Source organism: Serinus canaria, chromosome 28 (genome assembly GCF_022539315.1).
Source record: "Serinus canaria isolate serCan28SL12 chromosome 28, serCan2020, whole genome shotgun sequence".
NCBI lineage: Eukaryota > Metazoa > Chordata > Aves > Passeriformes > Fringillidae > Serinus > Serinus canaria.
In genome coordinates this window covers 4,512,841-4,538,351 of record NC_066341.1, presented here as the reverse complement: position 1 = coordinate 4,538,351, position 25,511 = coordinate 4,512,841, and the positions used below count along the sequence as shown (strand labels likewise).

Here is a 25,511-nt window from a genome sequence, read left to right as displayed (position 1 = left end):
TTCCTGCCATGCCAAGGGGCACAGGGAAGGGCAGGGAGGGAGGCTGTGCCTTTTCCCAGCAGCAGGAAAGCAAACAGGAGCGGGAAGCTGGGACCAATAAACCACAGGTGAGATCTGTGCCAAGAAAGCAGGTACCTACAGAGGTGGGGTGGGGACTCTGGGGACTTGCTGCACCCTTCACTGTGGAGAAGCAAAGTGGAGCCATGGAGACCAATCCCAGTAAATTCATAACCTGTTTAATGCCAGTTCAATTGCTTTACATGAAAAAGTTACAGCGTGCTCAATGTTTGTTTTCCATCACTTGACACCTGGGATACAACGATGCCACAGACTTTGTCACTCAGCTCTGGGAGGACCCTGTGCCCGAGCCAGTGCCCACGGGTCACACACACTGACACATCACCTCAGTTCTGCACTCTTCTCTCTTGACAAGCTGGTGACAGTGACAGTAACACCGTGAAACACTTGCACACACCCACCTCCACACAGATACAACTGGGAGCCCCTGCCTGGCTGCTGGCAGCAGGGCAGAGAGGGTGGTGGTACCAGGCTGACACCAAGGTCAGGGTGAGCAGCCTGTTCCTGCCATGCTCTGTCACCAACATGTGTGGCCACAGAACAGCCCTGGCCTAGCAATCACTAACCCTGGCCTGGCAATCACCAACCTCCCTGCCATGTGCAGTAAGAGCCAACCTTCTCCCAAGGCAGACAGAAAAGTGAGATGTAGACACAAGATGTAGTTTGGGAAAGTCCTTAGCAGGAAGGGACAATGGTAGGGGACAGAGCAGGAGCTACCCCTGCTCTGCAGCTGGGAGCACCGGGCAGTGGCTGCAGTGCCCACCTGGCACTGCTCACCCCACAGCCACTCCCCTCAGCATCTTCTGGGACTCCTTCAGGAAGTTCCCCCATCACAGGGGGAGAGGCAATTTCACTCCTGTGAAGTCCCAGGGCACTGGGGAACCCAAACATCACCACACTCACCATACACTCCAGCTGGGTGTCGTGCTCCCTCCTACTCCAGAATGGGCTGAGATCTCCTGTGCACCCCCAGCACAAGCACCTCCACCCTCCCAGAGGAGAAAGCAGTGTCCTGAAGGTCTGCACAGTGCTATTTGGCAGGAGGCAATCCACAACAGGAAAATCCACAGCACAGCCACCAGCCTCCCCAGCCCCCCTGAATGTCCCTATCCCCAGGTGATGACACCCACAACAGACCACCTCTTCCTGCAGATGACCCTTTACTTCAAACCCATTCCCCAACTGAATGATCCAACTTAATTTAACACCTTCTGGGTGCTTTGGGGTGCTCCCAACCCGTGGTGATGTGGAACAGTGCCCAGAAGTGGAACAACCAACACAAGATGGGCCCGGGGGTGACTTCACACCATGCCTCACATCCCATGGCCAGAGCTACACTAAAGCAGCTGCACTCAGTGTTTCAGAAACTCCATGGAAATTCCATTCTGGTGGCAAGTGAGACTGTGAGATGACCAAGTGGCCTGTGGGCCTGGGAGACTTGGAGCTGCCAGGGGGCTCCCAGCACCAGCTCCTCTCCTCACCTGGGTGTGTGACACAGGCATGGCACTACCAGCCTGATCCAGGCACATGGTGGCACATGGTTCAGGCTGTACTGGCCTTCTCACACCTTGGCTCACCCTAAGGATACTGGCGGTACTGGGGACAGGCAATCATATTCCTACCACCTGGTTTTAGGGAAAGAAGGGAGAGCAGATAAAACAACAAAGGAAAAAAAGAAAGGGAAAGCATTACCTATGCAATCTACAGGGAAAGACAAGTCTATATACACAGCCAGGGAATTCCACATGGAACAGGAAGCAACGCTGGGAGAGGGCAGGAGGCAGGCAGGGCCTGGGCAGGGCAGGCACAAGTCAGATGGAACAGGCTGTGCAGCCTCACAGCTTCTCTTAAATTAAAAGCACCACACGCACCACACACACACACATACACCCACACACCCCCAGAGCATTTGTGATACACCGCATGGGCTCCAACACCAGCCAGAACTCTCATCCCACTCAACTAAAAAACCCCAAACCACACACCACAACTCAACAGCAGGACCCCTGTGTGGGACTTGGAGATAATAAAATAGCAACGCTGCAGCCCTGCTTCAGAAGAACCCCTCTTCCAGCCAGAAGAGGCCCCGCTCATCCCAAAAATCAGATCTTTAGGATTTTTTTTTTTTCTCAAACTCATCCCATCTGCTTTTGGCTTCATGGAGACTCCAGAGCAAGGCACCCACACAGCAGCACCAAAGGAAGCTCCACATGCACAGGTGGTTGGGTGGGTTTGTTTTGTTTGTTTTTTTTTTTTTATAAAGTCCTTGCTTCTGCTCTCTGGTAACTCCCAGGATCAGCCCAGAAGATGAAACAGCAACTGCAGAACTTCTCGAATCTGCTGCCTTAGAGGTGAAGTTTTTTCAATTCTCCTCCAAAGTCTAGAGCCCCAAAGTGTATTTGTTCGGAGGCAGCTGTCAAGCATGCCCAAAAAAATCAAGCTGTCTTACGGAATGATCATGTCAAGTACTACAGTACCTGTCTGGGGGGAAAAATAAAGAAAAAAAAAGGAAAATAGGCAGTTCTCCAGTTTCTTCCTGGAATGGGGATGCCAGGCTATGAACAAAGCCCTTAGATGCCCAGCCTGGAGCTGTGCCCCTCGCACCAGCTGTACCGGACCAGTCTGGCTGGCTCTTGCCTCCAGAGATGGCACTCTGGGACACAGAGCAGCACATCAAACCCCTTCCCACAGCAGCAAGGAATGCTCCTCTCTTGCAGGAGGCACACCATGACAGTGGGGATGGCCTCGGTCCAGTCTCAATGGTCCATGTCACACGAGTCCTCCCCAGTACCATACCGACGGCTGGAGGATGCTGGGTTAACATTGCTCTTGTACCCGTTTCCCTTTATGAAGGATGAATCCAATAACCTTTGGCAGTTCCCTCCCCTCCCCAACCCATCCCAAATACTGCCCAGCCCTGTGGGTCACAAGCACATATTTAATGAGCTGAGTCCTCCTGCAGTCCCACAGCTCTCCCTCCCCTTGGCTGGGCTCCAGAGGTCCATGCACACCGAGAGAGTGGTCTGATCCTGGAATGTCAGGCTGTAGGTTCCCGGGGCACAGGGAGGGGGTTTATCGTATCCTGGTGAAGAGGTTGAGCACAGATACAGACTCCTGACAAGGGAAGACAAAGCAGGGGATAAATAGCTGTTACTCCACGAGCTTCTGGGTTGGTTTGTTTTTAATCTGGTATCTCTAGCTCACGGCATGATCCCAGCTCACAAATCAAAGTCCAACACCATAAATATTCCCATGTGCCCAGCTGGCCAGAGTGCCATTCACAGAGCTTTGCAGGCAGCTGTACCCCATCGATGGCAAGAACTGGGGGACCCCAAGGAGCAATGCCAGCTAGCCCCAGTCCCTTCCTTCAAATCCCTCTGTCAGGCACCCAAGAAAGCTCTCAGACCATCAGATACAATCTCCTTCTGGTGATGCAGAGTTGTCACTGGCAGAATGATCCCATTTTCATCCAAACCCCCATTTTAAGCAGTTTTGTAAAGAGGCAGGGGATAATCATGGAATCACAGAATGGTTTGGGCCTTAAAGTTCATCTCCTTCCACCCTCTGTCATGGGTTGCTCCAAGCCCCATCCAGCCTGGCCTTGGACACTGCCAGGGATCCAGGGGCAGCCACAGCTGCTCTGCCCACCCTGCCAGGGAACAATTCCTGCCCATTACCCCATTTAATCCTGCCCTCTGGCAGTGGGAAGCCATTTCCCCTTTTCCTGTCCCTCCAGGCCCTGGTCCAAAGTCCCTCTCCAGCTCTCCTGGAGCCCCTTTAGGCACTAGAAGGAGCTGTAAGGTCTCCCTGGAGCCTTCTCTTCTCCAGCTGGACACCCCCAGCTCTCCCAGCCTGCTGTCACCTGAGGGCTGAGCTGCTCTGCTCAGCAGCCCTGGACCAGCCTGAAGAGGGATGTTGTGTCACATCAGCCTTGGGCACAAAGGGCGACCTTTTACTTAAATCTCAGCAAAGCTGTATCCTTCACTGCCCCAGCCCTTGATCTGCAGGAAGGGATCAGGGAGGAGGCAGCAGAGCAGATGGAACAGGCTGTGTAGCCCCAGGCCCCCATGCATGGCCTTACCTTTGTCGAGCGAGTTTTACTGAAGACGTTCCAGAAGCGTAAGGTTTCATCTCCAGCTCCTGTGACAATGGCCTCCCCATCAGGGGACATTGCCTAAGGACAAGACAACAACCTTTAGCACCTGTCACATTTTTGAGGCTGAAAACAAGACTTTGTTGGAATGCAGGAGAGATTTAACTGTCCTTCCTACTTGTGTTGAGAAGCCAGCTACCTCTGCTTCCAGGTGCCTCATGCAGCCTCAGGCGCAATTCGGGCCCTGGCACCTGGCACACATGGGGGGAGTGTTGTGGAAAGAATACTTGAGTTAAGAAATCCAAGCCATGTGTAACTGAGGCTGTTCTTCCCAGGATTATCAGCCTGAAGGCAGGAAGATGATATGACTGGATTTTCTGGCTGTATTGGTTGCTTACATTGGGATCTACCTCCCAAAACATTATCAGCATTTGTCAGCCCCATCATTAACTGCTGACACCCCCATGTAACAGTAGCAGATATGAGATGGATCAGGATTACCCGCAACAAATGCTTCATTCCCTGGGCAGCACTCATCAGTGAGGAGGTGTGAAAGTCTTCTGTGAGCAAGGAGAGAAGCTTGTGTTTCATAAAATCACAGAATCCCAGAATGCTTTGGGTTGGAAGGGAACTTAAAGCACATCTGATTCCGCTCCCTTCCACTATCCCAGGTTGCTCCCAGCCCTGTCCAGCCTGGCCTTGGACACTTCCAGGGATCCAGGGGCAGTCACAGCTGCTCTGGGCACCCTGTGCCAGGGCCTGCCCACCATCACAGGAAGAATTTCTTCCCAATATCCCATCTAACCCTGCCCTGTGGGAGTCTGAAGCCATTCCCCCCCCATTCTGCTATTCCAGATCCTTTCCCAAAGTCCTTCTACAGCTCTCCTGAAGCCTCTGAGGCACTGGAAGGTCTCTCTGGAGCCTTCTCTTCTCTAGGCACAGAAAAGTTTTCTTAGAAGAAAACTCAGATATTTCCTCAGGAGAGTTTGGCAGGCTTTACTATCATAAACAAAGCCTCACATTTCCATAGCAGCAAATCCAAATGTCCCTTACAGACCAAGAAATGTGACAGAGTTTTGCACTGCTCATGGGAGCATTCACATTCCCGCCCAGGCAACTTATGGTGCCACTGGCACTGCCGCTTTGGGTGTCAGCTGAGCACACCTACAGCCAGGTGAGCAGCTAGAGCCATGGCCATCACTCACCAGGTACAGGACTCGATAAGAGTGCCCTGTGAGCTTTGCTACTTGAGTTAGCGAGGGGTATTTCCAGACGAGGATCTGGTTCTGGGAGTATCCATGGGTGCTCACCTGAAAGAGGAGAGGGGAACATGCATCACAGAATCATGCAATTGTTAAGGCTGGAAAAGACCTCCAAGATCATCAAGTCCAATAGTCCACAGCCTACACCACTGCTTTGGGCAGGCTCACTCCAGGCCTGACCACCATGAAGAAACTTTCCCAATATCCAATCTAAACCTCCCCTGGTGCAACTTGAGGCCATTTCTTCTTGTGCTTGTTACATGGAAGAAGAGCCTGAATTCCACCTGGCTCCACCCTCCTGTCAGAGGAAGAGAAGGTGCCTCCTGAACCTCTTTCTTTCCAGGCTGGAGCCCCTCAGCTGCTCCTCAACAAACTTGTGCTCCAGCCCCTTCCCCAGCTCTGTTCCCTTCTCCAGACATGCTCCAGCCCCTCACTGTCTTTCCTGTTGTGAGGGGCCCAAAACTGATCCAAGCACTTAGGTGCCTCAGCAGTGCCCAGAACAGGGGGGTGGTCACTGCCCTGGTCCTGCTGGCCACATCATTGCTGGTACAAGCCAGGATGCCCTTGGCCTCCTTGCCCACCTGGGCACACCTGGCTCATGCTCAGCCACGTTCCCCAGCACAGGGAAGGACTCACCAGCTCGTTGGCGTGTTTGGACCAAGCCAGGTTGCACACCTGGGAGCCGGTGTCGATGCACTGCAGGGGCTGCCCCGTGAGCGTGTTCCAGAAGCGGATGCAGCGGTCAGCTGTGCCCCCTCCCGAGGCCAGCAGCCCGTGCTGGTGTGGGGACCAGGCGATGGCTTTGACTGCTGCCAGGTGCTCTGTGTATTGTTGGACAGGACTCAGGCTGGAGTGATTCCAGACAAGGAGCTGGCAGAGAGAAGAGACATGATCAAACCTGTGCCTCAGTCATATGTCCACTACACCCACAAGGCACAATGGGACTGATGAGGGCAGTTGGGCGACAAGTTGATTTCCCATAGCTCTCTCAGACGTGCACAGCTCTACTCTGCACTTCACAGAATCATGGAATGGCTTGGGTAGGGTTCAAGCTCATTTAGTTCAAATCCCTGCCAAGGGCAGAGACACCTTTTAGTAGACCAGGTTGCTCTCAGCCCCATCTGACCTGGCCTTGAACACTTCCAGGGATGGAGCAGTCACAACCACCCTCATACCACACTCAGCTGAGGAGCTGTCCTAGCCCCAGGCCATGTGGCAGGAACAGGCCCCAAGATAAGGGAATAAAGCTAAAGAAACGGCATCACTGAAGGGGGCCTCAGACCCTGCTCTTGTCTTTCTGGCTGTATCATTCCAGAAGACATCCAGAAATCTGCTCAGCTCATTAGGAGTTATTCTGAGCAGGAGGAACTCCGTCCAACCATGCTGTCACACAGGCACTGGGCACATTCCCTACCTAGCAACCTGCTCCAAAGGGCTTGGAACCTGCTTTTTTGAGACAGATGCTTCTCCCATATGGTGCTCAGTGAGCTGCAAGCCTGCGCTACAGGTATCAGAACTCACAGAGCTCTACCTCAGCTTCCTGCTGCATACAAACATTACTGCAACAAACGTGACTATACATTACCCAAACAAAGCCAGGAAGGGCAGCTTAGCAGTGGCTTTGTTGAACTCAACCCCCTGAGCCAAGCTAGAGATTTAATTAGCCAAATACAGAAGCAGAATTAAATTTGCCTTTTTCATTTTATTAGGAAGAGAAGACTGAGTAGAAGCTTAGCATGATTTATGTTTGGTCATAGTCCAACAACCAAAACAAAAGTCCTTTTCAGAGAGGCCAAACGTCCTTAAGAATCACTGAACCATTAAGGCTGGAAAAGACCTTTAAGATCAAGTCCAACCTTTGACCTAATCCCATCACGCTCAGTAAACCATATTGCATATCCACTTGTTTTTTGAACACTTTCAGGAATGGCAATTCCCCTACTGCCCTGGGCAGCCTGTTCCAATGCTTAACCACTCTTTCAGTGAAGAAATTTTTCTCTAATCACAGAATCATACAACGGTTTGGGTTTCAGGGGACCTTAAAGCCCAACTACTTCCATCCCCTGTAATGAACAGGAACACCTTCCACTAGACCAGGTTGTTGCACATCCTGTCCAGCCTGGCCTTGAACCCCTCCAGCGATATAATAACATCCAACCTGCACCGCCCCTGGTGCAACCTTACAACATTTCCCTTCTCCCTAGAAAGAAAGCAGGTGTGACATTTCCCATGACCCCCTGGAAAGAATGTACCTTATTATCGTTCCCTCCAGAGGCCAGGAGCTGGTGATCCGTGGACCATTTGAGCCCACAGACCTCCTGCCTGTGTCCCTGGAGCCGCCGTTCAGACTGCAGGGGCGGGGTGCGGATGTCGCGCTGCAGGATCATCCTGTCCCGGCTCCCGGACGACAGCTGGTCCGCATTCCACGCCAAGGCACCTGCAGCAGGGGCAGAGCTTCAGAGGCTGCTCTAGGAGTCACTGAGGCTGCAAAAGACCTCTAAGGTCACCAAGTCCAACCCTCAACTCAGCACCACCATCACGTTCACCACCAAACCATGTCCTTGAGTGCCACATCCCAATGTCTTTTAAACACTTTGCAGACATGGTGACCCCACCACTGCCCTAGGCAGCCAGTTCCAATGATCTGTAACCCTTCCTGTGAAGGAATTTTCTCAATATCTAATCTTAACATCCTCTAGCACAGCTTGAGGGCACGTCCTCTCATCCCTGGCAACACCTGGCTCCACCCTCCTGTCAGGCAGTTGTGCAGAGTCAGAAGGTCCCCCTGAGCCTCCTTTTTTTCATGTTGAGCCCCTCCAGCTCCCTTGGTTGCTTCTGGTGCTTCAGCCTCTTCCCCAGCTCTATTCCCTTCTATGGATATGGTCCAGCCCCTCAATGTCTTTCTTGTTGTGAGAGATCTAAAACTGACTCTAGGATTCGAGGTGGGACCTCAGCAGTGCTCAGCACACAGGGATGATCACTGCCCTGGTCCTGCTGGCCACATTATCAAGTCCAGCCCTTCCAGTCCTGCAGCAGCTGGCAAGCAAAATGCAGCCATCAGAGCTGTCAGGGTTTAAAAAAATAAAAAACCCTAACAAACCTCAAACCATTCCTTACAGACCTCCCTTACACCCACTCTCTGGGGTCCTAGATCAGGGCACAAATAGAGGTTCCCTGAACAGACTGATTGCAGGTATTACCAACCTCACTTCACAGTGCAGTAAAGCACAGAAACATCTTGGAATGTGCATGGATTTCCCAAATCTCACCCCAGAGCTAAGATTCACAACATCTCTGAGTAGAAAAAAACAGCCCTCCAAAAAAGGGAACTGGAAATCTCAGTGTGAAGCTGCCAGCAGGGCTGAAACTGGAAGCCAGTAGCAGTGAAGAGATGTTGTAACCAAACCCAAAAAGCCTCAAGCAAGGAGGAAACACCTGCTGCAACATCCAACCACCACCACACCCAGATCAGAACACCAGAGTTATGAGATGATAATATTTTGAACCTGCTCAAGAGGACAGCAGGGGATAAATATCAATCCTGGTACTCTGAGTTCTCTATTTCCAGCAGATCCCTGGCGAACAAAGTTCCATCAGGAAGGAGAGACCCTCAGAATCCTCTGCTTCCCCACTCCTTACCAACTCTGGCTGTGTGTCCCTCCAGCATGGAGAGCTTCTTTCCTGCAGCTGCATCCCAGATCTGTACAAAGCCCTTGTGAGTGCCAACGGCCACCAAGTTTCCCTGCACAAACAGAGAGCCAGGATCAGCACAGCCAGGAAGCACAGTCAGAAAACTGAAAGTTAGGGAGAAGACTTGACATAAATCCCACGAGATGGAAAGCATCCAGAATTCTTCCATTTGACATGTTTTTCCCTACTGAGAGGCCCAAGCAGCCTGTCTGGAATATATTTTTTGTAACATTTTATTGTCAAGAGCTGAAGAACCAACTGCTCTTTCTCCCTCCCACTCCTCTTAGCAACACCTGGAGAACCTCAAGATACAAGAGGCTGCTCTCCATCCCCTCTCTTTTAGCAGAGAAAAACCAGCTCAGGGAGTTAACTACAGCTATGATGACAATGACTACGCGACCCATGTCTCAGCTGTTCTTGCTGACAGTGTCATACTGACCCGCTCTGACCAGCCCACGGATGTCACAGAATCTCCTTCCACAGAGAGGTCACACAGACGCGTTACCTTCAGAGAGAAGAACGGGGTAAGAAACGTGGCATTGTCACACTGGCTGTCTCACAAACCAGAGCTGTGCTTGGGATAGTGTGACAAGTGCTGAAGCCCTCACACAGCACATTCCGTAGCACTGGAATGCTGGAAAAACCCTACATCAATGGGCAATTCAATCTTCAGACACTCATGACCATTTACCTGACTCGTACAAGCACTCCACAGGTAAACACAAGTCCCAAGGCCAACGCTGAGGACGTTAAGAGAGGACCAGTCCACCAGGTTCAGGTAGAAGTCATCCTGCAACTCTGGGGCATCCAGCACTTTGAAAGGAATCTTGGAGATCTTCCGAGTTGGTTTTCGAGGTGATCTTAGCAGCTTCTGACTGTTTACAAAACAGATAAAAAAAACAACTACAGGAATCTGCACATCATAGCAGATGGGAGGCATGGGTGCAGCCACTCTTTATAGAGCACTCTGAAGTTTCTATAGCAATGTAGACACAAAAAGGCTGCACAACCTTTTTTAAGCAGCAAGACTGGAAGGAATTAGGTTCTGCCTCTATAAAGGAGCTAAGAAGCAGAAAGGTAAATTGATTACTAAGAGCTGACCAACACATGTCAAGCACACAGACAGGTTGGGCACCTGAAGAAATTCTTAGAACTTTCACATTCATTTTAGAGCTTTAGGCAGAAGTCCTAGAGAACCTCACTGAACCCTCTGTCCTCTCTGTCCCAGCCCTTTCCTTCTTTTAGTTTGCAGAGGACCAGTGTTACCTTTTGTTGCTGACGGGAGACAGGGAATAGGGTGAGACCTCATTGCCATCATCCGGGCTGGAGCGTTTTGTGCTGAGCGAGTACTGCATAAAGAAACACCTTGTGAGGACCCTGGTATGCCCTAGGCCTGGGGCATCACTCCCAACATGCACTGGTGCCAAGCTAATTCCAACACCCAGTTTTTCCTTTCCCAGGTGCTCCAAAACCATACAAAAACCCTCAGCAACACTCCAAATCCAAAGGCATGAACTGGCCACTCACCACAATGTCCAAAAAGCCTGGCTCCACCCAGCTTTCCTGCCAGTAGAAACACAGGAAGTACACTGCTTGCTGCATACTCAGGTTCCCATTGCAGGCCACCATATTTGTTCTCAACAGCTTATCTCAGCCAAGCCCCAACACCAACTCACTGCATGAGCCACCTGGCAGAGCCTTGTACTCTGTTTCTGTGCCATACACACAACCTCCACTGGTGCTAATACAAGTAACCAACTTACAGTGAAGAGAGATTTCTTCTCTGGGGTGGATGGCTGCAGCCTCCTGTCCTCTGTCTGGGGGTCCTGCACCTTCTCGATCCCTGCTCCCAAGAGTTCATTCTTCAGCAAGGCAGAGTAGGCAAGGCCATCTGTAAACCCAAACAGGCACTGAGCAGAGAGCTCAGAGTCGGAACAGCAGGGAGTATCAGGATCATGTGTGCCTGACCAGGAAGACCTTAGAGCCCCTTGCAGGACCTAAAGGGGCTCCAGGAGAGCTGGAGAGGGACTTGGAACAGGGCCTGGAGGGACAGGACAAGGGGGAAAGGTTTCCCAATGCCAGAGGGCAGGGCTAGATGGGATCTTGGGCAGGAATTGTTCCCTGGCAGGGTGGGCAGGCCCTGGCACGGGGTGTCCAGACCAACTGTGGCTGCCCCTGGATCCCTGGAAGTTTTCAAGGCCAGGCTGGACAAGGCTTGGAGCAACCTGGGATAGTGGAAGTTGTGCCTGCTCATGGCAGGGGGTGGAAGGAGATAGGCCTTCCAACCCAAACCAGTCTGTGATTCTACAGCTTGTACTCTCACAGTCTCTTAATAAGCCTGGGGCCCCCATTTAGAATCAAGATTAATAGCAAGTTTCCCCTCCTCCCACTCCATTAGGAAAGTGATTTCATGACACAATAAACCAAGGCATAGAGACAGCCTCTTGCATCCAAACACCCACCAAAAGCAGTGAGCTGGTGCACTTACTCATGATGTGGGCATTTCCCAAAACACCAGCATGAGTTTTGGCATAAGCATGAAAGTGCCAGCATGGCCCTAACTTCCCCAGCAGTTTACAATAAGAGCTCTGGGCACTGCTAAGCAGTAGAAGGATGATCTCACCTTTGCCAGTGTCTGATGTAGCATCCTTTGCTTTTCTGTTTTGGCTTGGTGATTTTTCATTTTCCTGAAATGGAGAAATATGCCATCACCATACAGAAACCTCAGGGTATATAGTGAAATAGCAAATGCAGGGAGCATAGGGTTTGAGGACACACACTCAGTGGAACTCTTCTGGGGCTGCAGAAGAGCATGGTGCAGAAGGTAAGCAGAGCAATCATTCCAGCCAAAACAGCAGGTATCACTTCCTTGGTTCCAAGGCTGAGCTGTAGGAGAAGGGAGCAAAACTTACATTTATTCTGTGGAAGTTGATGCTCCAGTTGGCCCCAGCTCTTGAGGGAATGAATCTGTCACCATGCTTACTAGGAGAAGACATTGGAGAATTGGAAGGTGTCAAGGTTCTTCTCATCTCTGCTACCTGAATTAAAGAAAAAAAGACACTGAACTTACTCTTGTCAAGCCTTAGAGATGGTTAGTTTGTTAGGCCTAAATGTTTTATGTTACACGTGTAGATGCTGAGATTATGTATTAAAAAGGTATTAGTGAACTCCACAAAAATATCTTCACCTCTTTTTGCAACCTGAACTGAGGTCATATATTCAAAAGCTCTCTTAAAGTGAAGCTATTTGGGTTTTCGTGGAACAGATGAGGAGTTCACACCTGCTCACAACCCAAGAAAAGACTGTGGTTTGCTTTGAGGAGGTGTCAGGTCTTTCAAAAGCTCAAGGAAAACAGTCACAAGTGAGACAGACAACATAACAGTGAGCCTGAGCCCATCTGTACTCACACAAGGCATTGTGTTCTCATTCTGTATGTTGATTTGGCGTAGGAGACGTCTCTCATAATCCTGATCCATGGTGGGAAGTGGCTGGAGAGATCAGCCGGCTCAGGAATTTATGTTTGCAAAGTCCAAGCAGTAACTAGTGTGCTGCAACAGACAGGAGAAGAAAAACAAAATGTTACACCCCTCCCTGCTGAAACAGCCTCTCCAAAGTCTCCTAAGCCTGTTCTTGGAACCTGAGACCACTTTTCCTATCCAGAGCATTGGTGCCAATCTTGTGTGACACTGAAGAATGCAGCAGCTGGTATTTTGTGTCTGACAGGACCTCCACCTCCAGCCAGTCCCCCCTCCACCTGGAGCAGGGACTGCCCCTGGGCCCTGCAGCGGAGTTTGGCAATCCTTCAGGACATGGGCACGAAAATTCCAGGCACCTGCAACCTGTCCTGTCCAGGCACTGGCAGCAGTTGCACAGAGAGGTGTGGCTGCCCCATTCATAAAAGTGTTCAAGGCCAGGTTGCACTGGGTTTGGGGCAACCTGGTGTACTGAATGTGTCCCTGCCCATGGCAGGGGGTGGAATGAGATGGGCTTTAATCCCACAACCCAAAACACTGTGGGATTCTGTGATCCTGCTACAGGCTGTCCCACTGCTCAGGTCAGGGGCACAGGAGCAGTGCTGAAGGTGGGATGCTTTTAGCCACGTCAGAAGTACTGCAGACTTTTAACATCACCCACTGGAGGAACACAAAAGGCATCTACTAGTCCCACTGAACATTCCATGTCTGATGCCTGCACTATCCCAAATACTCCTCCTGGCTGGCAAAAAGCTTGCTCACTCATATAGCTATACAGTCTATAAGCAACATTAACATCATTTAAGCACATATTTTAAGCATATATTTTAGGACACGGCTGCTTCATAGCTGAGATTTGCCTGGTAAATTAACAAGTGCATCAGTAAAAAAATAAATGACTTGTGTGACAATACACAGTCACAGCTCTTGCCAAGCCCCAAGGGCAGAGAGCAGCACCCCCAGGGTCCAGCCTTACCCACCACACACCTCTTGTGCCTTGTCCACAGCTGACATGGGCACAAAAACACCAGAGGAGACATCACTTTGGTCTTTCAACCCAAGATAAACAAGTCCAAAGGCAAAGGTACAGCTAACACATAAGCAAATTCCCACAACACACAGGCATCTGGAGGCTGTGCAGAACATAAAGGGATCTTCACTCCTGTTATTGCATAAACATTTATGGCACCTGGCCAGAGTTCCAGCTGCACAAATGGAGGTGCCTCAAGATACAAACTTGTGGTAAAATCCCGGAGGCAACTGCACACAAAGCTGTGCTGGGAGGAGACTGCCCAGGGAGTCGCTGCACAGTGCCCCACTCAGGGACAGCCCTGCACTGCCTCCCACTCTCTCCTGGGAAAAGGCTGCCTCCAGGAACCTTAAGACCTGCCCAGGACTTAAAAGTTAAAAACTGAGGGCAAGTCACCAAGCTACGAGGGGTCCAGAAGTATATGCTGCAGTTCAGTAAGATGTGATGAAATTTTACAATTCACTGAAATAAGCTTGAAAACAGGGCAAAGCACACAGACTCCACACTGCAGACCTGATGGCCTCGCACCTCAGAAAGTTACAGGAAATGGGGTGACATCAAGGTGGTGACCACTGGGGTTCCACAGGGCTCCATTTTAGGGCCAGTTATCTCAAATGTCTTGTAGGTGACTTGGGGCAGGACTGGAAGGCAAGAGTGGGTTTGCTTGGGAGGAACTGCTGACATTCTCAAGGGCAGAAATGCCACACAGAGAGACCCTGACAAATGCGAGAATTAGGAAATCCCCAGCCATGAGATGTTTAACAGGGCAAGTGTTGGATCCTGCCCAGGGATGGGGCAGCCCTGGATGCAGGGACAGACTGGCAATGAGAGGCTGGAGAGCAGCGCCGTCGGAAGGGCCCTGGGGGTCCTGGTCAGTGGCAAGTTGGATCTGAGTCACTGCTGTGTCCTGGCAGCCCAAAGGGCCACCCTGTCCTGGGGGGCACCAGGCCCAAGGAGGGACTGTCCCACTCTGCTCTGCCCTGGGGCAGCCTCACCTCCAGTGCTGGGGGCACTTTGGGCACCACAAGATCAGAAGAATCCAAAGCTGGTGGAAAGTGCCCAAAGGAGGGACACGGAGCTGGAGAAGGGGCTGAGGAGCAGCTGAGGGCACTTGGCTCCTTCAGCTGGAGCACAGAAGACTGAGGGGAGGCTCCTCGGGGGCTGCAGCTCCTCCCCAGGGGAGGCACAGGGACAGGGGCTGAGCTCTGGGCCAGGGACAGGAGGCCAGGAAGGGCTGGAGCTGGGCCAGGGCTTGGCATGGAGCTCAGGGCAAGGTTCTTCCCCCTGCGGGTGCTGGGCACTGCCCAGGCTCCCTGGGCACTGCCCAGGCTTCCCCAAGCTCCATTGGTGGCTCCAATGGAGCCACCACACCAATGGAGTGGTGGCTCCATTCCACCACTCTGGAATGGTCCCAGAGCTCCAGGAGCGTTTGGACAGCACTCTCAGGGCTGCTCAGGGTGAGGGTGTTGGGGTGGCTGTGCAGGGACAGGGGCTGGGAACAAGGATACCTGTGGGTCCCTTCCAGCTCAGGAGATCCCGTGGTTCTTTGAGCTATGCCATTTTTCAGTATCAAAACTTGGACTTCTTACAAATGCTGAAATGCTTTTCTTCCTTAACATTAAGCATGCCAACACTTTTACAGGAGCATCCCTGAAATAGACAGTGCCAAGCTGGTTCCGATCACACCTGCTTACCTCTACCACCTCCTCCCCCAAGCTTTTCTCTTTTTTAATTTAACACATTACTCCCATATGTTCTTTCAGCGTCAAAACTGGAGAAAGCTCCCAAATTTAAGAGAAATCAGCTTCCACCAAATGAAGCAGAATCAGAGATGACATAATTGCAGTGAAAAGTTAGAAAAGTCTGTGATGCTATTAATAAAGCAGATTTAGAGAATAAAAATTAGTGCATGCCATATCAAACACTCTCCCTCATTTTGAAGTTTACTTACCACCACCCTCACCGACCTACAAGCTACCAAATGTGTGTCTCAAATGAGACAGTTCAACAAATGCCCCCTCCCCCCTTTTCTTTTTTTGGGGTGGTGTTGTTTTAACACCATGAGTAAGAGAGCACAGCCTGCAGAACCCACACGAGGAGCGTGATCAGCCAGGGAACACCACACATTTTAAGTGTCCTCCCAAAATGGCTCAGCAAGGTATTTGTGAGATCCAGATCCAGTTACACAGCAAAGAGACATTTTAAATTCTACATCTGAAACACATTTGACTATCAAGCTTTTCAGTTCCCATCTGTCCAAATTTCACCTACAACTTTCACTCAGAAACACAGCACAGATTGTTCAACAGAGAGACTGCAAAGGCAGAACACAGCAGTGAATGTTCAGCACCTGAATAGTGACATGTTTTTACCCTAAAACCTGTGCCACTCACAAGCTCAGGGAGCAAGCAGCACCTCTGGTTTGTGGTATGCTCTTGCTGTCTCTAAATTTGTCCATGGGAAGTGAGTGGAAGTGAGTCCATTTCCCCCAAAGCAAGTACAAAAGGCTTTGCCAGAAGGACTTGGGGGTGCTGATGACAGCTGCTGAACATGAACTGGTGTGTGCCCGGGTGGGCAAGGCAGCCAATGGTACATGGCTTGTATGAGCCACAGTGTGGCCAGCAGTACCAGGACACTGACCATGCCCATCTGCTGGGCACTGCTGAGGCCCCACCTCGAATCCTGGCAGCAGTTCTGAGCCTCTCACAAGAGGGCTGGAACATGTCTGGAGAAGAATGGAGCTGGGGAAGGGGCTGGAGCACCATGAACAGTTGAAGGGAAGCTCAGCCTGGAGGTAAAAGAGATTCAGGGGAGACATTCTTGCTTTCCACAACTCCCTGACAGGAGAGCGCAGCTGGGTGGGGGTCAGGCTCTGCTCCCAGGGAACAAGGGACAGGACAGGAGGAAACAGCCTCAAGCTGTGCTAGGGGAGGTTTAGGTGGGACATCAGGAGGAATTTCTTCATGGAAAACATGATCCAACACTGGCACAGGCTGCCCAGGGCAGTGGTGGAATCCCCATCCCTGCAGGGACTTACCAGGTGTGTGGATGCGGAACTTGGGGACATGGCTTAGGGGTGGCCTTGGCAGTGCTGGGGGGATGGTTTGAGTTGATGTTAGAGAGCTTTTCCAGACTGAATGATTCTGTGATATGTGGGTTTGAAGTTCCCTTCAAGTTGAAGAAATAAAAGATCGTGATAAGCTACATGTGTTACATATTCTTCAGACCCTATTTTGTCACTAATTATGCAGTTTATGCTTGGAGAAGAAAGGTGGGATTTGGTGGAAGGGTTTGGATTCCGTGAGAAGAATTTGTATTCTGACTTTGTTTTTCATGCACCTTCTGTCCTGTCTCTTGGCTGGATTCTCTCACAGCTCATTACCTTCAGAACAATACTTACAGGCAGAGTTATGGTGCTGAACAAGTGCCTTTTGTTCTTTTTATTGACTCAACCACCTTCATGCATTCAAACACAAACGTGTTTTTTTCTTGGTATGGATGTGTTTTTAATAAGCCAGCATGCAGAACACCAGGCCTGTCAAGGAAACAAGGGCAGTAATTTTGCAAAATTATTTCTGTGGTTTGAGGCAGGCTGTACCTGTTTGAATTCTCCAGCACACACTGAAGGAGGTGTAAGAGATGCAGGTTGTTTCTGTCAATTCAGACATGCTCTGCTCAAGCAGTTCAAGAGCTGGATAATTCCTGACCCTTTTTTACTCCAGAAATTGTTCATGTATCTTCTCTTCTGGAAGGTATTTGGGTGGGTAAGTATTTAACACAAGAGGTGCTGATGAAAGTGAGAGACTTGGAATACTAAAGACAGCATGTAAATGTAAATGTAGATGTAAAGCTGAATATATTTCCTAATTTACACAGGGCCAAAGGGGGGGTAAAGGATGCCTTGGTAACTTAAATACCGTCAATGTTATGTTGATGCTATATTTTGAAGCATCTCAAGTCTGAAAAAGGTTGCCTGGAGCTTTTCTTACTAGTAAGTCCTAAACAGACCCTAAATTTCTAGTCAGCAGGCACCTACCCACACCCAGAGATGCTGCCTGCTCTTTGGGCTTGCATTAAATGGCAGAGGCTTTAAGGTAAAAACATGTCACTACTCAGGTACTGGATGTTTCCAAGCTCTCTGGAATAGCCCCATAATTTGCTAAGGAGAAAGCTACACAAGTACTTAGCCCTCCAAGTCATGACCAGCAGGGCTTAAAATCAAACCTAGATGTCCTGCTTCACCAAATCAAAAGTTTTCATCTTCTTTTCATTTGCCTAAACCCGATCACAATACTTGCAAATCAATAAGGCAAAGCCCTCAGCTGGCAGCAGAAGTGGCAGTTCCTCTATCCCTGGCAGCTGCAGTGTCCTACCCCTCCTCATGCCAGCTCCAGGTACTGACCATGTCACACAAAAAACCTAACTTGGCCCCAAAGGGTTGATGTTTTTGGCTGGTTTAGTAAGCATCTCCTCCTCCTCAACCTGGAGTACTGCACACTATTACCAATTATAGATTCCTTTACAGGCTCTTGAACAAGCTGTAAGGGAAAAGAGGAAAAAAATACCACCAACAAAAAAAGCCAGGCCATAATTTTTAGCTGTTTAATAGTCAAGACTATTAGGAATGCATTCAGAATGCCAAAGCTTCACAGGACAGCCACTGGGAACGAGCAAGATCCTCTGTGCTTGGCCAAGCTCAAGCAGAGCTTGTCCACATTTAACCCACAGGAACACTACACCAACCAAGCAAAGCTTTTCAGGAACTGGCCTCCTTTCAAATCAGCAATTGCACAAAAAGTTAAAGCTGTGTGTTTTACCAATATTTACCTTTTCAAAGTTACAAGGTTATATTTGTTACCCAGCAATTTACTAAGGTACAGTGTGAAAAGCATTTATAAAATCAGCCATTTACCTCTATACAATGGGAGCAGCTAAAGCTTTATTTCAAAACAAACTACAACTTTTGCTGCCTTGCCCTCATCAGAGAAGCACATTCACAGCATTGTACAACAGAGATCACACTAATGACAAGTAAAAATTACTCCAGTGTTATGGCGTCAGATGGGATCTTCACCATTAGTCCTCACACTCCTGAAGATGCAATACTCCACCAAAATCCAAGATGCTGGACTATGGCAAGAGCCATCACACCACAGCAGTATTCTTCAGAGCAGAAGATGTAGGTGACTGCTCTTCACTGAAGGTCCTGCAAAATTCCATGTTTTTCTGCCTTTCCAAAGGATCTTGCTGAGCACCTCCAGCCCTGGGCACTCAGAAACGCCTTTATGCACGCCCTGCCATCAGCCTTACAATGCCCCTGTCCCACAAGTGCCAACTCTTAGTGACCAGCAATATGCACAAACTGAACTCCATTTCATTTGAAGGCACAGTGGTTCAAGGGCTGAGCCAAAACACTGACTGCATCTCCTGCCTGCACTCAGCCACCCAGTCTGGAACAGGAGTACAGAAGCTGGAGATGTAAGTGAAATGCCCAGTGATCTACGCCTCCCTTCACTTCCCACAGCAGAAAACATCACTCCTTCCTCACAGGCAGAAAATATCCCCCTTTCCTCACAGGCACGGGCCCAACCTGCAATCCAGATCAAAGGTGACAGACACTTGACCTTCTGTATCTCCACCTGAACTCACAGATAAGCTTCAAAACTTCCCACGGTCTTCCATGACAACTTCAGAAGCTCAGGTAAAGCTTCACGTCCACCACCCCAAAGCGATGCACAATCCCACCACAATGACAGAGAAACTCTGACTACCAAACCACAAAAATTTAGGGCACTCTGATGACCAAGGCTGCAGGAAGCCTGCAGGAGCCAAGGATGTAATGTTCATGACACAGAGCTCTGCTTGTGGTCTAGACTATCACGAGCCAGCAGAAACTCAGGGTTGTAAGACCTTCAGGAAACAGCAAAATCTCTGTCTTTGGAAGGGCCTTTACCAAAGATAAACACTGACAGCACTAATCACAGAATCCTAGAATGGTTTGGGCTTGAAGGCACCTTAAACCTTATCTTGTTTCATTTCCTGCCATGAGCAGGGACACCTTCCACTATCCCAGGCTGCTCCAATCTCCAAGCCCCAAGTCCCAGCCAACCTGACCTTGGACACTCCCAGGGATCCAGGGGCAGCCACAGTTGCTGTGGGCACCCTGTGACAGGGCCTGCCCACCCTCACAAGGAGCAATTTCTTCATAATCTTTAATAAATCTTGTCAGTACACCATTACAAGCCCAAAAGGTTTTCACCAGGGTTTTTGTATACACAAAAGTTGCTCTTAAATGCAAGTGCTCCTCGAAGAGGACACTCCAGAAAGCCCACCAGGAACATGACTCTTGCTGCCTCTCACACAGATGATGCTCAGGTATGACCACTGCTTTCAGCATAGATGTTTTTCCTAAATCCCTTTTTTTCTCCACAACTAAAGGAAAAAAAAGGGAAGATGATAGTCAAGTCTGTGCTCCAAAGAGCAGGCTATTTTCAGCCTTTCAACTAAAACTTAAATACAAGTGATGGCAACTACAGCAATCAGAACCAGCAGCCACCCAACCGATGCAGCCAAACAGCAGCCCGGCCCCTTGCTGAGGGGTTCCAAGTGTGCCTCAGCTAGTTTTTAATAAGTCAGGAGAATTCTAGGGTTGTTATTTTACCTTCATAAATGACGTTTTCATTCAATACACATCCCACTACAGCGTACCATTGTCTCTTGGCAGTGCAGAGCTTACCCAAGCAGACATGACAACCACGCACTCAGCGGGGGATTCCTCAGAAAATCACCACTATTAAGCCCTTTTTTTATTGCTTGCAGGTGGTGATTATTTCACCTTTTCACCATGATGCTTTGTAAATAAGAGGGACACACTTGTTCCCAAGGAATACAAAATACAGCACGAAGCCCTCAGCAGCGCAGGAAGCCTTGCACTGGGAAACAAAGCACAACACACGGGGTCACTGTGATGGTACCTCTTGCCCATGGGCCAAAAGGCCCTTAACTAACAGGAAGTCTCCTTAAAGAGGTTTATCTGCTACAAAAGCAAAACAAACAAGAGGTAGCAGCAGGAACACTCCTGTTTCAGAATTGCATTAATTGGCCAAGGCACCTGGTGAAGCAGCTCCTGCAGCCCTGGGCTGTGCTGGCTGTTACCTGGCTTGGGGGGACTGAGGTGAAGAGCAGGTTCAGCTCCAGCAGGTCTTGCCTGAGAAACACCAAGTGCTGAGCAAGTTCTGCTGCTCCCATTTGCCAATGGAAGAGGCTCCCACTGGTACCCATGTGCTCAGGCAGCACAGCCCAGAACCCCATCCCTTCGGCAGGGGCTAGACGCTAATTCCTGCATTGGGGAAGGGGCTGGGTATGATTTCCCCAAGGTACTTCTTGGCAAGAAAAGGACATGCACAAATCTTACAATGTTCTGCTTTGAGATTTCATCTCAGTCCAGGACATAACCAGTGCCAAACATGTGCATCTGACGAGGCAGGGCCCAATCAAACCCCATAGTTCCCTCCACACTGCATGGCCCCCAGAACTCCCCTTGGCTACAGGAGCTAAGCTCTGGATAGTCGTTGGCCTCCAGAAAGGACCAGTTACATCCACAGCACTTCTGTTTCCACCCTCACCTGGAGGCAGTTTTCCCCACACAAACACATTTTGTACAAGTCACTGAATAGACAAGAGAAACAAAGGTTCTGCTTTCAACCCGCATATAATGACACCTATTTTCGTAATCACTTAGAAGACATTGACTTATATAATTATTCTGTGTAGATTAAAAAAATCATTTAGCTTGGAAAAGCCCTCTAGGACCAGAGTTCAATTATTCCCTCAGCACTGTCAAGGCTAAGTTCAACTATTCCCTCAGCACTGTCAAGGCTACCACTAACCATGCCTCAGGTGCCAGATCCACATGTCTGTTGAATCCCTGCAGGGATGGGGACTCCACCACTGCCCTGCATATCCCAGTGTTACAGGGAATCACAGGGTGGGACAGGTTGGAAGGAACAAAGTGATCATCTGGTCCCACCTCCCTGCTTAAACAGAGTCATCCCTGGACACAGGACACAGGATTGTGTCCAGACACTTCTTCAGTGAGGGAGACTGCACACCTTTCCTGGGCAGCCTGTTCCAATGCTCAGTCACTGCACAGGGAACTCCCTGGGTATCAGTTCTTGCCTCTTCCTCTTGTCCCATTGCTGGGCCTCACAGAACAGAGCCTGGTCTCTACTGTGAGCCCTCCCTGCAGACACTGAGAGAGAAGATGAGGGCTGAGGTCCCCTCTCAGCTGTGTCTCCTCTCAAGGCTGAACAGGCACAGCTCACTGAGCCTTTCCTGAAGAGAGAGATGTTCCAGTCCCTTCAGCATCTCTGCAGCATTCACTGGACCCACTCCAGGAACTCCACGTCCCTCCTGCCAGAACTGGACACAGCACTCCAGATTTGTCTCACCAGGGTCAAGCAGAGGGGGAGGGTCACCTCCCTCAGCCTGCTGGCAATGCTCTTCCCAATGCACAGCAGGATCTCACTGGCCCCTTGGCCCCAGGACACACAGCTGCTCAGGAACAGTCTGTTGCTCACCAGGACACCCAGAGCTCTCTGCAGCTGCTCTCCAGCAGGTCAGCCCCCAGCCTGGACTGGGGTTACTCCTCCCCAGGTGGAGGATCCTGCACTTGCCCTTGTTGAAGTTCTAACAGTTCCTTCCTGCCCACCTCTCCAGCCTGTCCAGGCCCTTCTGCAGGGCTGCACAGCTCTGGGGGGGATTGGCCACTGCTCTTGCTTTGTCAGCAGCTCAGGAGGCACCAACCCCTTCATCCAACCACTGATGGACGAGTTAAACAACACTGGGCACAGGACTGAACCGGGGCGGGGGGGGGGGGGGGGGGGGGCCTGATCAAAAGGAAGTGGGGATGGACAGAGTGAAGTACTTGGATCTTAGGGATACAGGGACCTTAGAAGTTTTTTAATAAGTTTTTACATGCTGGTCACTCCAGACTCAAAGAGGACTGACTTACAAGCAGAAGAAAGGAGAAGGCTACAGAGTCTGCATTTTACAACAACTTACAGAACCTTCAGGGCTTTTTGTTTGCTTCTGTTTAGGAGTTTCTATTCTCTGTCTAAGCACATTTTTCATATGGCTACTGACTTTAATAACATTCAGTTTCCCTTCAAAAAATCCACAGAAGACAGTTGTCCAATTATCTTGTACTTCCAAGTGGGTAAAGACAGCTGAAAGCAGCAGTTTTATAGATACACACTCTGGTAAGGCTTCCAGTAAAGAAGTAAGTGCACTATAAGCAAAGATTAAAAATTCACCAGCAGCCCTGTCCTCAGAGCTTTACTGAAAGGTCAGGCATCCAAAACCCTGCTTTATCATAACACCTAAGGTACTGAAGATGCAATGGTGCCCCTGGACAAACTACAAAAAAACCCCATAGAATTCAACAGCACCAGAAAACTCTGCTTCTGTATTATTATAATAATTTAAAAAAATAAAATCAGACTAATACAAGATTATAGAATCACACAATAGTTTGGGCTTGAAGGTACCTTAAAGCTCATCTCTTCCCACCCCCTGCCATGGCAGGGACACCTTCCATTATCCCAGGACACTCCAAGCCCCAATGTCCAGCCCAGCCTTGGGCACTGCCAGGGATCCAGGGGCAGCCCCAGCTGCTCTGGGCACCCTGTGCCAGGGCCTTCCCACCCTCCCAGGGAACAATTCCCAATATCCCATCTAGCCCTGCCTTCTGTAAGTGGGAAGCCATTCCCTCTTCTCCTGTCCCTCCAGGCTCTTGTAGAGAGTTTCTCCATCTTTTTTGTTGGCTCCTTCAGGTTCTAGAAGTCCACAACGAGGTTTTGTTGCTCACAGAACAACTGCTCTCTGAAGAGCCTTCAGCACAAAATACTGGGGTGTTCTCATTAAATACATGCAGGAAGAATCAGGACCTCACAAGAAAATGGGCACAAACTCTTCAAGAGAGCTACAAATCAAGAGAAAACAATCCTCCATGCCATGAATCCAACAACACCTTCCTGAGGTGACACCAATGTGACCTGACAAACCTCCCTGTCCCAGGAGAACCTTCTCACCACCTGGAAGTGGTGAGAAGGTTCTGCTCAGGCTGATCCTGCATACAAATCCCACGTGCAAAATGTCAACAACAGGTTACAAACAGCCTGATGAAACACGCAGCGATAACGACCTCCGTCAGACCCCAGAGCCATCGGGTGGGCAGGGGCACATCCACCCGTGCTGCACATAAACAAGAGACTGCCGGCCAAAGTTTCGGCTGCTTGGCAGATCCACAACACTGAAATCTCTGTTACCGTTTGTGTTATCAACTTGATCAAGAACCCAGAGTTAATCCAGGCTCCGTTTTTTTCCGTCTTTCCCTAGCGGGCGAGGGCACACGGACCGAGCGAAGGGCTTACACCGCGAGCTTCCAGGTGCTTTGCACAGCCCCGGCCCCGGCTGTAGGTGCGGGATGCCCGTTACCAAACACACCGGAGCGTTGGGGCTCACCGGCCCCGCCGTGATGGGGCATAGCCCGCCTGGGCCCGCAGGAACCGGCACAGACTGGGCCCATTCCCGGCCTCAACAGGCGGGGAGAGAGAAGGTGGGCTGCTCGGTGACCGGCTGCCGAGGGAGAGAGAGAAGGAGAAAGGGACTAAAGGAGGCAAGGCACCCCCAGCCCCTTCCGGCCCGGCCCCTCCGCACAGCCCAGCCCAGCCCGGCCCGGCCCACAGGCCCGTGCCCCCGGGGGAAAGCGCGGCGCCCAAGTCTGCCGTAGGCCCCCAGCCTCGCCACGCCGTGTCGTGCTCCGCACCGTGCCCCGGGCGCTGCCCCGGCCGTACCTGCTCCGGTGCCGGCGCCACCGGCCCGGCCCGGCCCAGCTCCGCCTCCTCCGTCAGCACCCGCCGGCCCCGCCGCTCCACAACATGGCGGCCGCCCCCGCCCCCGCGCGGGGCAGGACGGGAGCACGCCCCGCCCACCGCTTCGAACACACACACACACACACACACACACACACACACACACACACACACACACACACACACACACACACACACACACACACAGGAATGGCCATGGCAATGGCCCCCGCTGACGTCACAGAAAGGACATGACGTCATGGCCGGCCCAGGTGTCTGTGTGTCCCTCCCGGGTGGGCGCCGGGTGCGGGCTGCTGCGTCTCTGAGCGGCCCTTTGAGTCCTTAAGGAGGCCCTTAGGGTCCTCAGAGGGTTCTTTCGGCCGCCGGGGGATGTGTGTGCTCTTGGGTCCTTAGAGGACTTATCTTGGTCCTTGAGGGGCTCTTAGGAGGGCATCTTGAGCCCGGGAAGGGACTTACCAAGTCCCTGAGGGTCTCCTTGAGTCCTTAAGGGGGTGCTTGGGTCTTTGGGGGGGGCCTCCTTAGTGGAAGTTCCGTGGTCCCTGAAGGAGTTCCTTGGTCCCTGAAGGGGGCTCCTCAGGTCCTTGAGGAGCCTCTTGGGTTCTGGGGGTTGTTCCTGGCCCATCCAGAGCATGTGAGATTCCTGTGCCCCCCCCAGAGATTGTCTGTGACTCAGTGTAGGACCCCCATGACCCCGCAGAGTGTCTCCGATCCCCATTGCTCTTCCCAGAGAGTTGCGGGGTGAGTGGGAGGAAACCAGTTTTGTGTCCACCCCCCTGTTGTGAGGGCACTAGGGCAGAGGCTGCTGCTCAGCCCCACATGGCCTGGGAGGAGCCTGGGGCAGGTGCTGCAGGAGGACTCTTGGCCCCATTCCCTTATCAGCGCTGCTGGCACCCCCCAGTTCCTGCCGGGGGCCCGGGGTGCTTGTTGCAGGGCAGACGGGTGCCTCCACCCAGACTGTCCATGCTCTGGTGACCCCAGTGACCATCTCAC

The 25,511-nt window shown here is 50.9% G+C and overlaps 1 protein-coding gene across 2 annotated transcripts; it reads right to left on the bottom strand.

The window, feature by feature from the left end:
* Window positions 1–214: 214 nt before the first annotated feature.
* Window positions 215–24,649, bottom strand: FZR1 (fizzy and cell division cycle 20 related 1). Of its 2 annotated transcripts, XM_009096834.4 has the most exons (14): window positions 24,483–24,649; window positions 12,531–12,671; window positions 12,036–12,161; window positions 11,747–11,810; window positions 10,887–11,014; window positions 10,390–10,472; window positions 9,815–9,998; window positions 9,563–9,628; window positions 9,073–9,175; window positions 7,686–7,870; window positions 6,070–6,303; window positions 5,377–5,481; window positions 4,160–4,252; window positions 215–3,192 (listed from the first exon to the last, which is right to left on the bottom strand). In XM_009096834.4, the coding sequence occupies exons 2-14, from the start codon at window positions 12,597–12,599 to the stop codon at window positions 3,151–3,153; spliced, it is 1,482 nt and encodes a 493-aa protein (XP_009095082.1). In that variant the 5' UTR covers window positions 12,600–12,671; window positions 24,483–24,649; the 3' UTR covers window positions 215–3,150. The 2 variants fall into 2 exon arrangements, with proteins under 2 accessions (XP_009095082.1, XP_050842022.1); XM_050986065.1 differs by lacking the exons at window positions 10,887–11,014; window positions 11,747–11,810; window positions 12,036–12,161; window positions 12,531–12,671; window positions 24,483–24,649 and adding an exon at window positions 10,651–10,809.
* Between the last annotated feature and the right edge of the window lie 862 nt (window positions 24,650–25,511).